The sequence below is a fragment of the Zootoca vivipara genome, chromosome 5 (genome assembly GCF_965207765.1).
Source record: "Zootoca vivipara chromosome 5, rZooViv2.hap1.1, whole genome shotgun sequence".
Classification (NCBI taxonomy): Eukaryota; Metazoa; Chordata; class Lepidosauria; order Squamata; family Lacertidae; genus Zootoca; species Zootoca vivipara.
In genome coordinates this window covers 37,209,030-37,222,670 of record NC_142588.1, presented here as the reverse complement: position 1 = coordinate 37,222,670, position 13,641 = coordinate 37,209,030, and the positions used below count along the sequence as shown (strand labels likewise).

Here is a 13,641-nt window from a genome sequence, read left to right as displayed (position 1 = left end):
TGTAAGACTTTCTACTTATATTTGAAAGAAGGTTCTTAGTTGCTTACTGAAATTGTAAATTCTTCAATTGTGCAGACTGTTGTGGCAGGCACAGCTGAAACAAATGCTTATTGTTCAGGCTCTTAGAGGCACTCCTGACGTAATTATATAAATGCTAGTGGCCTAATGCATTTGTGTGCTTGGTTATACAGAAACTATGCATAAGTTCTTCATAAAAGTTGCAGCTTTGTAATAGAGAATGGTGACACTTCACATTGTGGGTTGCTAACAAATTGCTATATACAATTGTTGCCTAAATTATATTAATTTTGGCACCACTAGAAAAACCAGTGCAACACAGGGTTGTGTATGTGCCATCATTCTGCAGGAATGCATAAAGAGTGCAGCTTGTGTATCAAACAGAATTCAGTTTCATGAGAAATAAAGCCCCACTCAAGCCCGTATGGTTACAAAGATACAATGCTTTGTAATGTCAGTACGTACTTCTGAAATTTCAGGGAAGGGAAGGGGCTGAATAAGAGTGGAAGCGATGCTTTGTAGCTCCTTACTCCTTCACAGTATTACCCAAAATAAAATTGATTATGGTCTGGGCCTCAAAACTCACTTTGTGAACTCATCAGTTGTAAGTGCCCCCCAAACATTCTCCGTAAAGTGCAAGGGTAGGGAGAGTTGAGGTCCCTTTTTCTCAACAATGCCTTAGCAAACACAGTATCACACTGGAAATGAAACAAGACCTAGCCCAGGCATCCCCAAACTGCGGCCCTCCAGATGTTTTGGCCTACAACTCCCATGATCCCTAGCTAACAGGACCAGTGGTCGGGGATGATGGGAATTGTAGTCCAAAACATCTGGAGGGCCGAAGTTTGGGGATGCCTGACTTAAGGCCTGCAAGAATTTGAAAAATCATTGATGCTTGCACTGCATCTTCCCTTCTTCAAAACCCTGCCCACAGTGAAATCCAGCCCGCCTGCCCTCCCAAGTCCTCTACATGTGACAGAAACCATGTACCTGAGTATCTGGGATGTGTGTGTGGCACATTATTTCTATACAACCGTTGCATAATATGCTCAACTTGCAAAGATTATCCATTTAGAATTGGTTTGTCTGGGCACAGAGTTCAGTTTATAAACAAACCGTTCATTCAGTCTTTTCCGCATCCAAATTCTTAGTCCAGCTTGTATATCAGACTGGGTTATTTGTAAGCAAAAATTAATGACAAAGTAGCTTTCAGTGTTGTTTGATTTCAATCATTTGAATATTTTCTCCTTTTTTCAGATAAAACTATTAAATTATGGAAAATCAGTGAACGAGATAAAAGAGCTGAAGGTTATAACTTGAAAGATGAAGATGGAAGACTTCGGGATCCATTTAGAATCACAGCACTACGGGTATTTTGTTAACTTAATTTAGAATTAACAAAATCTAAGCAATGTTACTAACTGTTGCGCCACAGTTGTATCATGCAAAGTAGAAACTTGATTAGATACTTGCTTTTTTAAAAAAAAATGCTTCTAAACATCTACTTTGAAAACTATCAGGTTGGAAAAGCGCTATAACTCAGTGAAACATTTTCTCTGTATAAAGAGAATCTTAATTATAAAATCTTACCTAAACACATAATTTTGCATGTAAAAGGTTGCAGCCGCAGTCCCTGTCATCTCCAGGTAACACCTGGATAAGCTCTATCTGTTATCTTTAGAGCCACTGCCAGTCAGTATAGAGAATACTGACCTAGATGTAGCCATAGTCTGATTTGGTAAAATGAAGCTTCCTCTGTTCCTTTAATTCAAGACGTTTAACTCCCTTGAAATGCCTACAGTTAACCTAGTCATTTCAAAGACAATTTTATCTGTGTATTTAATACTGTTCTTTATCGGATGTTCTGGAACATTGTTAAGCTATTTGAAAATAGGAACAGGTGATTCTACTTATGGTTGCATATAGGCTAAATTTATACTTTTGGAGACTTGCACAATGTTATACCATTGTTTTTGAACCCTGAAGACAGGCTGCTATTCAGAGAGCCTTTTCAGCTTAATCTTTCACAGGCACAGAACAGTTTGACAGTCACCATTTAAAAAATAAAGAGTTGCAATTTATCAAGCTACTTTTGAAACAGTGATGTACAAATTAGCATGCCAAAAGTTAGAAAGCAAGATGTCAGAGGAATGTGAAAGGACTTGAGACACATATGGTTCTATGGGTCTGAGTCATGCAGTTTTACTTTGCATGCTAGTGCGTTTATGCCTTGTGTGTTGTTGACACTTGAATTCTAATTTTTAGAATGGATTTGTGATCCCAGACTAGAGAAGTTTGTCAGCTTCTTTTTACTTAAAAGGTGTTGAGTTGACTGAGATCTGAAATAATAGACTATTAGAAATATAAAAATCTTCAAAAGTCTATGGCTCGGATTTTGAAAAACGGGGTCCACTCCTACTAAGCTAATTTGGAATCACTGATTTAGGGTATATTCAGAAGTAGTTCTGCTTGAGCAAAGGGCTACTTACCGTAGTACTATCTTGAATGCAGTCCAATGCCAGATCATTCCAGCAACTTTTGTAACTTTAAACATTTTGTAACTTTAAGATATTGTAGTGATTAGCCCTTTAAATAAATGTTTTATGTAGTGAACTTCTCTCCCTTTCTCTATTTTTAGGTGCCAATATTGAAACCCATGGACCTAATGGTAGAAGCAAGTCCCCGAAGGATATTTGCAAATGCACACACATATCACATAAACTCTATTTCAGTAAATAGTGATCATGAAACGTACCTTTCTGCAGATGACCTAAGAATCAACCTGTGGCATTTAGAAATCACAGACAGAAGTTTTAGTATCCTTTTTATATTAGATACATAGAAATACTTACCACTTAGTAGCTTCTTACAATAAGCATTACTGGCCTCAATTGTTCTGAATATGATAAATCATCTGTTTTATTTTTGTTTAGTCTTTTAAGACGGGTAGGAAATCTCTGACCCTCCCAGGTGCTGCCGGACCATAGTTGCCATCATCATTAGCCATTGCTGGCTGAGGGTAATAGGCACTGAAGTTAAATAAAGTTTGGAGAGCCTACATGTTCTCCACACCTTTAAAATTTCAGGCGTTTTTGAGTTTGGAAGAGCAAAAAACTGCAAGGCACCTAAAGCTGATAAAAATGGTGGACTCTCCTTCCTTGGAGGAATTTAAACAGAGGTTGGATGGTCATCTGTCATGCTTTAGCTGAGATTCCTGCATTGCAGGGGGTTGGACTAGATGACCCTTCAGACCCTTCCAATTCTACGATTCTATGAAATGTGGGGGAGGGGAGCATTCTCTGCAGCTGTCTTCTCTTTCCATACTGAACTGCCCAGAGCACATCTGCCTAAAGCGCCTGCTGACTTGCCAAGGGGGCTAGTTGCTTCCACTGCTGTGATATAAAGCAGGCTTCATGCCCAATATGTTTTTGCAGGCTTTTACAGTATTGCAAAGTGAAGTTTGAAATACAGTACAGTGCATTAATGTGTTTCTGTCCCCTCCCAAAGGCCTGGACAAATTAAATTCAGTCTGAACATGGTCACTTGCTTTGAGTCCCAAATATAAGGTGCTGCTATGAGAAAGCTGTCTCTCATGTTCACATGCCCCGACTGTTGGTGGTGGTACTCTGAGAAGACCCTCTCCCCTCCACCCCTGTTGTAAACTGCAGGTTGTAGAGAATGGTGATCCTTCAATTACTTGGGTCCTTAATGGTATTTTAGATGATAAACTGAATGCTAGAGATGTCAATTCCAAATAATACAGAATTTGGGTACAGTTTTTAGATTGTTTATCTCCCTGTATTGCATACTTCGAAAGTTATATTTTGAGGAAAACAAATCTATATGAACCTATACAAACAAACTTTCAGACATTGTAGATATAAAGCCTGCTAACATGGAGGAACTTACCGAGGTGATAACTGCAGCAGAATTCCATCCCCATCATTGTAATGTGTTTGTCTACAGCAGTAGCAAAGGAACAATACGGCTCTGTGATATGCGTTCATCAGCTCTTTGTGATAGACATTCAAAATGTAAGTATTTTCTCAGTTTTCTTTACCACTTGTTAGAAAAAAAACATAGGTATGTTTTCTGTAAACTAATACTAAGTTCTGTTTATTGATAGAGAACATCCCAGTGTCTTAAGGCAAAGGAGATGTATTTTGTAGAACAGAAAATCAAAATTGTTTTCTACATCTTTTTTGAGTAGGTCTGTAGTATGAGACACTGATGATGTGACTGTATTCGCCCCTGTATAAAACATAAATTGATGGAAACAATTTTTTTGACACCTGGAAAACCTGTCTTCTATCTAGTCTAGCCAATGCAATTCTGGGCTGCATCAATAGGAGTATAGCATCTAGATCAAGGGAAGTAATAGTACCACTGTATTCTGCTCTGGTCAGACCTCAGCTGGAGTACTGTGTCCAGTTCTGGGCACCACAGTTCAAGAAGGATACTGACAAGCTGGAACGTGTCCAGAGGAGGGCAACCAAAATGGTGAAAGGCCTGGAAATGATGCCTTATGAGGAACGGCTTAGGGAGCTGGGCATGTTTAGCCTGGAGAAGAGAAGGTTGAGGGGTGATATGATAGCCATGTTCAAATATATTAAAGGATGCCATATAGAGGAGGGAGAAAGGTTGTTTTCTGCTGCTCCAGAGAAGCAGGCACGGAGCAATGGATTCAAACTACAAGAAAGAAGATTCCGCCTAAACATTAGGAAGAACTTCCTGACAATAAGAGCTGTTTGACAGTGGAATTTGCTGCCAAGGAGTGTGGTGGAGTCTCCTTCTTTGGAGGTCTTTAAGCAGAGGCTTGACAGCCATCTGTCAGGAATGCTTTGATGGTGTTTCCTGCTTGGCAGGGGGTTGGACTGGATGGCCCTTGTGGTCTCTTCCAACTCTATGATTCTATGACTTCTCAAAGGTATCTCTTTTAACAATTGTCAGATGCACACATAGCAGGTATGCAGCATTGTGGGGAGGGGGATGGTACAGAAAGGGTATGTAGTTTTTGAGTGGTGATCATTTGTGGATGGGGGGGAGGAGAGGATAAGTTGCCTGTAAGATACAGAGTTTACCTTATGGGTGCTCCAAAAGAACAGAAAAATGGATTCCAAAAAAGAGTTCTGTGGGTTTTTTGGGTTCAAACTGCATCTTTGCCTTGCACTTAGTTTCTTAGATAAGCTGTTTCCCAACCTTGCAAATTTGCTTTCTGTGCAGTGAATGTTTTGTGACATTGTCCAGAACCTGTCCTTAAAATTTGAAATGTGCTAGCATTTTGAAATAATTTTCAAGTTCCTTTCTTCCAATTAGGTAACTTGTTTGTTAATGTCTGCAATGACTACATTCATAATTAAAATGTAAATTAAACCTTATAGTTGTAATCATTCTACGGTATCTGCTTGTGGTTCAGTGTAGTTTGCCATAAATAAAATACTGCTCCATAGTATTTTCCACAGAGAATTTTTAATAGACTCTTACTATTGAGTCATTCTGTGGTTTCACAGGTTTTTTTTTAAAAAAAATCATTCATTTGGTTTGTGATAAATGTTTAGAAAAAGTAGTACAAACAAATATAATAATGCTTTTATGTGTTTGTAATTATTCTGATTATAGAAGTTTTTTGTCATTGTTAACACCCTAAAACAGACATAGGCAAACTCGGCCCTCCAGATGTTTTGGGACTACAACTCCCATCATCCCTAGCTAACAGGACCAGTGGTCAGGGATGGTGGGAGTTGTAGTCCCAAAACATCTGGAGGGCCGAGTTTGCCTATGCCTGCCCTAAAACATCTTACCGTACATTGTTTAGCAACATGTAGTTAAGTGAATTAGTACATTTAATAATTGGTGCTTTAGTGTGTGTCTGTGGACTTACTCATACAGTCAAGCACTTTTGTGTTGGCTGCTCACCTCTGATGCAGTAGATTCTGGTTCATGTACAAAGCCTAAACCACTCATGTGGTCCCTCCAATGTATTTGGGTTGGCATGGTGAAAATCAAAGGTTCCATATGGTGAGTTCCTCTGGATGACAAGGGTCAGGTCTTATGTCTACCTCAAGTGGCTCCCGAATTCTGATATGTGAGACACCCTTGTATTTCGTTCAGTTGTCCGATATCAGAAGTTCTGTACTCGGAATACTGCATGTGCCCAAACTTTTCAAGACACCCCCCCCCACTGTAGCTTTGCAAGCCCTCTGAAAAGCCACTCATGAAAGTTAGAAATCATCTGGAATGGGATTAATCATGGCACTAGGAAATACAGCTGAAAGAAGAAAAAAGTGACACATACACACTATGTGGAAGAGATGCAGTTCACTCTACATTCAGAAAGAAAAGGGGGAGATGATTATTTTCTTGACCTCCTTTCAGAACAATAGGCAGGCATTCTCCTTCCAATTGCAGGATAGCCCAGGTAATATCACTCCTTCTTCAAAGATGTTTCTGCTTTCTTGGGGTGATTCACTGCCCATATATTGGCAGTGGCTGGGGAGATCAATTCCATATGCGGTCTCACCATTCCACTGGGCATAGAGTACATGGTGTTTTGATTTCTTAGGGCACATTTCAGCAGCTCTTGTGGGGCCTTAGTTAACTGAAAATGTTGAAGTAATAACCCTAATAGTAAGCAGCTTTTCTTTCCACTTTTACAACTTTCAGTCTTTGAAGAACCTGAAGATCCCAGCAGCAGATCATTCTTTTCAGAAATAATTTCCTCAATATCGGATGTAAAATTCAGTCATAGTGGTCGATACATGATGACCAGAGACTACCTTTCAGTTAAAGTATGGGATCTCAATATGGAAAACAGGCCTGTAGAGACCTATCAGGTACAGTGTTTTGTGTTATATTTTATAATAAAAACGATTTCTTCCCAAAATTGAACATGTTCTTATGCTCTCACGTTCTCATGCTCTTCAACACTTATATATTTTAAGGTTCATGAATATCTGCGAAGCAAACTTTGTTCACTGTATGAGAATGACTGCATCTTTGACAAGTTTGAGTGCTGCTGGAATGGTTCTGATAGGTAAGGCTGACTTGTGTAAGGATACTCGCTTTACATGCTTGCCTGAATTGAAAATTGGTGGTGGTTTTAATTTAAGCAGAAGGAAAAGTGAGATCTTTGATCCGCACGGGCTGGTGAGCAGGACGGGGGACAGTCTAATCCTAAACTTCTACTTTAGCTTCCACAATAGCTGTCATTGCCTCTATATTAGTTATGTCATTGTGTATTTAATAACTTAATGTAGGTCATCCTCAAAGTATATGATGGGTAGCATGATAAAAACAAATGTGCTGCCTTAGGAGGAAATATAAATTCAGTGATGGTACATTTGCTTTGTGTGGAAAAGAGAGGGGGAATTCTCGGGATCAGTCCTTGGTATCTCAGACTTCAAGCATGTGGCTTGGTTGATGACAATAAAATTGTGTGTGTGAATTGAATGGTATCTTAGAGATGGTTGGCTGCTTGAAATATCCTTTAGTGTGGAAGTGGACAACCTTTGTTCTGTTAAGAAGCACATTCCTTTGGGGATAAACTGTTGAGATCTGCATGCCGGCTGTGGGCCAAACCCCAAAGTGAGTGGAGCCCTCCTTTTTTCTGTCTTCCCACCCAGTGGGCTGCTAGTATAGAGACAGATTGCTCTTGTCAGTAGTCTGAACTGATCACTTGCTGCAGAAGGTGTTGAAATGAGGTGAAGGACCACACAAATTAAACCCCAAGGGCGTTAGGCTGCCCACTGCTCAGTGTATGGAACAATATAGCATAGATGCCACAACACACAAAGATTCAGCAATGCCTTCCTCCTGGTTAAGTGTGTCTCCCACCCTTGATACTGAGAACTGTTGCCAATCAGTTGGTTTGGATAAGCTGCTGGTAAGAGACAGCTTATTATTTACTTGAAAAACACGATATACATTGGAATATACTGATAAAATAGGAATGCCTCCCATGCCATTGTAACTGTCCATTAAGGTCTGCAGGAGAGGCCCATCTTTTGTGCTTCCACCTCTAACTGAAGTTCAAGGAGCAGGGGCCTTCTCTGCAGCAGCACCTTATCCAGTATGACTACCTCTCAGAGGCGGGTCTAGTACTGACATTGGTTCCTTTTCATTGGTTAGAGAAGATTCACCCGTTCCTCCACATTTAGGAGGAGAGAGAACTGTAAGGAACCACAGCAGTTTGTTGCCTGTTGATGATCTTGTGTATTTTAAGGAATTTTTAGAATGTTTCACTTATGTGTGTATGGTTATTTTGTTGATGTATTGTTGTTATCTTTCCCTGAGACCCATTGATGAAGAACAGACTAGAAATAACAAATAAATAAATAGTAAGGGAAAGGAAATTGCAACTCTCCTAAAACTGCAAGTAACTTGACATTACCTATCAGAAGTAACCGATGAATAAAAAGTTGTTATCTTCTCTTTTCCAATGCAGTGCTATTATGACTGGCTCATACAACAACTTCTTTAGGATGTTTGATCGAAACACACGACGAGATATTACATTAGAGGCTTCAAGAGAAAGTAGCAAACCTCGTGCTATCTTAAAGCCCCGGAAAGTGTGCACAGGTGGCAAGAGAAAGAAGGATGAAATAAGTGTTGACAGTCTGGACTTCAATAAGAAGATCCTTCATACAGCATGGCACCCTGCAGAGAACATCATTGCTGTAGCTGCCACCAATAACTTGTATATATTCCAGGACAAAATTAATTAAAGACGGCTTATTTGAGGACAAAGTTGTCGTCTTGCATAGTTAAGCTCAGTTGTTTATCTGTCAGAGAGATGGCCTTGTTGTCCTCCCAGTAAAGAACATTGATGCACTTATTTCCCTTTATAGGTAAAGGAGAGAAGCTGGCCTGGACTTGAGTTCATGGTGTATTTCTGCCTTCAGTGAGGGAGAACGTGGAATTGAATTTTTGTAAACGAAAAAAAGCCCACTAGAAGCAGAATTGATGGACAATACTCAATAAAGGCCAATATTCAAAACAAATGTATTTATTTAAGTCTGAGCCTTCCTTTCCAGTTGATAGACCAAAAATCTAACACCCAAGAAACAAATTGTCATAAAAATGTAATTTCTATCTCACGTGCTCTTTATCTGCTGTAATATTTGGGCCTTTCAAAACATATATTTGTGCTTTATGCCTGTAAACATTCTTTCTCTGGCCTTCATCTAAGCTTTAGGTGTTTCTACCTTTGAGCATATAGGTAAGTCTAGAGTTGGGTGTGTAGACAGGTTTTTCATGTATATTTACTCACCAACTGTATCTATAACCACACCTTCCGGTGTAAACCACTTAATAAAAATAACAAACTATAAAAAGTGTTTTTAAATCTGAAAGTATGTATTCAGTCTTTTTTATTGCATGTATTGAGATTGTGCAAAATAACTCTGACGGAAAGATTTGAAAATAGTTTGTCCCAAAAATATTAGGTTGTATCCAATGCTAGTCCTGCTCCGAACAGGCCCATTGAAATTAAGACACGTGATAAACTTAGGCTCATTAATCTCAATGGCTCTACTCAGAGTATAACTTAATTGAATACTATCCATTTTTTGACAGTATAAGCAGTTTAAAGCAGTATCTACTGCTTCAAATACTAAGCTGAATTTTTTTCTCCAGTTGTCATCACCTTAGCTTGTATTAATTTTTTTGTATAAGAAAGGGGGGGCATCATATGGTGCGCAGAAAAGACAAAAGTGTAAAATAATTGTCTAAAGTTTATATACAGCCTTAAAGGAGCAAGATGGTCTTTTACATCAAAACCTTTAACAAATCACTGCTCTGGTTTAACAGTAAACATGCCTCAACATGTGAGAAGCATACCTTAATGTGCATTACTACTACTACTTTTTTTAACCTTTAGTCCTTTTTGTTCCGTAGAGTATACTTTAAAAAAATATTACAACTGGGCATAAGCATATGCATACAAAACTTTCCACTGCAGTTCAAATGTGTATGTTTTTAAACTTGATTATGCCAAACGGGAGCACAACTTAAACATGTTTTAACTCTTACTCCAGGTCTGTAACACCAGGAGATCAAGCTATCTTGAGGCTGAATACTGATGTGAAAATATATTTGTAGAATACTGAGTTTCCACTAGCAATAGGGGGCTACAGAAAAGTTTTGGGGTCTCTCTCCTAGAAAATATGTGATTAACTCCCAGTATTTCACTGTAAGCTTCTATGGGAGAAAACTTGTACACAGAAAAAGAGTGGGCACACTTTTAATACCATCAAGCATCTTAATTACTAGCGCAAGTAGTATCACTTGCTCCAGACTTCCTACTAAACGTGCCTATGAAATCCTTAAAATTCAGGCCCTTTAAGCTTCCAGAATGAAATACTTGTGTGTGGTTTACACTCGAATTTTAAAGAAATGAAGGTTTAATATGATTGCTAGAGTTCGATATGAATATGCAAGAGCAGCATGTCTCTGTTCCTACCCTATCAATTAACGTCCATAGAGTGCCACTCTTGTTTGCGATACAATAATAAATACTAATTTGGGGTTTCTAAAGATAAAGATTAAAAATCGTATACTGTATATCAGTTGTGACACTATTTGCAAATCTTGAAATGTGGAACGGTTAGGTCATTTAACCATTAGATTGACTTTGTTCCTTAAAATACATGAGGTAAATACAATGGGATTGTACATAATTGTTCAATTATTTTGACCAAAAAGTTTAATAAATTTTAAATGTTTACCTGCACTTGCTCTGTGTACTTTGAAACTTTTTCAATGTACTCTTCCCCCCTAAAATTGCATCTGAATTGTCCAAAGCACTATCTTTTGGTATGTTTAATGTTATTTTCACTGTACAAAGTAATCACCAGTGCTGCTACATGAGAGTAGGTTACATCCCAAGACAGATGGCTAACAACCACACTGCTTTGCATAGATGTGACATGTCTACTGTTTTCTATAGCATTCTTTGGGCTTTGGGCCCATTTAGGTGTATGCTGGAAGATGCTATGATTTTGTATTTCAATTTTTAAAAATGTTTTCAATGCTTTTAATGCTGGACTGTCTGCATGTCCTCTTCTTACTCCCCTACTAAATCGTAGCAGTGAATTGTTTTGCAAAGCTCTTAGTTGAAGTAGCTGAGAAACATGAAATGCTTAAAGAAGTTTGCTATGACTAAATCAGAGTTCTCTTGGTATAAGGGATAGCTTTGAATTGTCCATTTAATGTAAATGGGTTGGATCCTAAGTTTTTTCCTCAGTAAATGAAAGGGATTCTTTCATTCACAGAACAGAAACCTGAGAATCCAAGTCACTGTGTTATCCAGTCTGAGCAAGGTATTTAATACCCAATATTGAACATCTTGAAATTGGAGTTAGACTCCCAATTATACTATCAGTCTTGCATGTATTTGGATTGCTTCGTATTATTAAAATGTGTGCTTATGTTTTTACAGCACCTTGAAAAGTACTGTTGATTCACAATGAAGATAGTCGTGTTCAGCTTTTTCATCTTTTCTGTAACATCCTCCCATTTGAATGATAAAGCAGTTGTGATGAAATGTAGGAACATTTAGCTTTCCCAGTAGAATCAACTTAGTAATACTGCATTCAACTTTTTGACTCTTAATTTTTAGGTCTGTGAGAGCTTTAATGCATAGGCAATGCTGTACTATTTGACTTTGAGTTATGGTATAATTTCAGAGAATATAAACTCAGGCATATTGTCAGGGCTTTCCCCCCCCCCTTTTGAAACATCTGGATAATCCCATTCAGATCTTACCATGAATATGCAGATTCTGGCTGGCTAGTTTATGAAGAGTCCTTTAGGATGCAGGCAGCTATGGATCCCAATTTGAACTGGGCCAGGAAGGAGCCTGAACTTTGGCTCCCAATTTATGACTACAGCTGGCTGCATTCAGGGTGAGAGGCCTGCTGACAGTCTGGCACACATTCCTTTCAAATCGGCTCCGTTTCGGCATCTACCAGTTTGGGTTTGGGAAGTGATGATGGGTCACTGGAAAACGGGGGCATTTGGATCCTTACAATGGGCCCTGGCTAATGCTGTTTCGCAGAAGTGCGCTTGTTCACTTCCTTGCTTATGTTTTGATAGGTGCTTGGAGGGTACTGGTACTCATTTGTGGCCACAGTTTGGTGTTTCTGGGCCAATCACAGGGTGTTGCAAGCTGTCATGGAATCTAGTTTGGGCTTGGCGAAAGTACATGTGTGCAGTGGGTTGGGTAGGCATGGTATACAATGAAAGTGCATTTTGCCAGCATTGTTCAACCCTGTGCTGGGGCAGCACTCTCATATTTCGGTCATTTACCTGGGTGAAAACTATTTTGCAGTTGCTTAGGTCAATGTTCAAGCCCATTTGGAATTCTGGGTCCTATAACATCGGTGGCCCAGGGCCTTGATTGTGTGGGCTGAAACTCCCCCAAGGTGGGTTTGTCAGGATTATGGTGACCCCCAGCTACCTTAATTGGGCATGTCAGAAAATAAGTAGGGAAGCCTGGCAAGCCCTGGTTGCAGTCCTGCATGATACTATTCACCAGTATGTTAAGATGGAACTTCATGGCTGAATGGGCTCACCTATCCAATATGAGTAACAATTTCTTCCTACGTGATCTGCAGTGTGCTCTGGGCAACGTAATTTGCTGCAGGTGGGAGAAGAGGTACTAAGCAGAGGCTTGTCCTTTTCTGTGGTGGGTACGTGTAGGACTTCTACAGATTAGGGTTTGGCGAGTACCCTTGGGCACCATTGAAAAGCGATTTGCCTTCTGTGGCCTGTAAACTCAGTATGGTTCCATTTGGGGTGGGTCTGGAATACTTTCCTTACCACTGTTATGGGTTGAACAGACAGAAGGGTGGGCTTAAAACCCACCCCCTTTCATGCGGCACGGTTGGCCTCGCTTGATTGGCTAGCAGTTTGGTTCCTCCACAGTTAAGCTGCAGAAAATTGGCATAAAATCATGCCCCCATATTTCACCCCAACTTCACACATTCACACAAAATAATAGAGTTCTTGGTCTCCCTAGACTTCTGACATGTTGACACACAGGGCTTGTAAAAGATGCTCTGTGGGTGAATAAAATTCAATATACGGCTTGCTTGTTTTTAAATGCTAGAGTTCTGAGAACTTTTTTCTATAGAAAGGCATTTGGTTCCCAGATTTTATTCTACAAAGATTATTCTGCCTTTAGATACAGTGAGGGGGGGAAAGTATTTGATCCCCTGCTAAATTTGCCCGTTTGCCCTCTGACGAAGAAATGGCCAGTCCATAATTTTAATGGTAGGTTTATTATAGCTGTGAGAGACAGAATAACAACAGGAATACCCCCAGAAACCCACGAGATTGATGGGCATTATAATGAGTGAAATAAGTATTTGATCCCCAATCAACCAGCCAGATGTCAGGCTACCTGGTATCTTCACTGTGTGTAACGAACTGAGATTAGAAGCACCTGCTGTAAGGGAGAGATCTTACCTGTAATCCCAGCTCCTTACAGTGCCTGTACAAACACCTGTCGACAGAAGCAATCCAGCAAATTCCAAAGTAGCCACCATGACCAAGACCAAAGAACTGTCCAAGGATGTCAGGGACAAGATTGTAGACCTCCACAAGGCTGGACTGGGCTACAAG

At 39.6% G+C, this 13,641-nt stretch overlaps 1 protein-coding gene across 4 annotated transcripts in view; it reads left to right on the top strand.

Moving 5' to 3' along the window:
• Nucleotides 1–10,747, top strand: part of PPP2R2D (protein phosphatase 2 regulatory subunit Bdelta) — a 32,519-nt gene extending 21,772 nt beyond the window's left edge. For 3 of the 4 annotated variants that reach the window (XM_035137728.3, XM_060274832.2, XM_088670410.1), the window contains 6 exons: nucleotides 1,276–1,388; nucleotides 2,657–2,834; nucleotides 3,888–4,052; nucleotides 6,682–6,851; nucleotides 6,960–7,051; nucleotides 8,462–10,747. In XM_035137728.3, the coding sequence (XP_034993619.3) occupies nucleotides 1,276–1,388; nucleotides 2,657–2,834; nucleotides 3,888–4,052; nucleotides 6,682–6,851; nucleotides 6,960–7,051; nucleotides 8,462–8,741 (998 nt within the window). In that variant the 3' untranslated portion in view covers nucleotides 8,742–10,747. The remainder of the gene's footprint in view (nucleotides 1–1,275; nucleotides 1,389–2,656; nucleotides 2,835–3,887; nucleotides 4,053–6,681; nucleotides 6,852–6,959; nucleotides 7,052–8,461) is intronic. The other variant, XM_088670411.1, reaches the window with a different exon arrangement.
• Nucleotides 10,748–13,641: the final 2,894 nt, after the last annotated feature.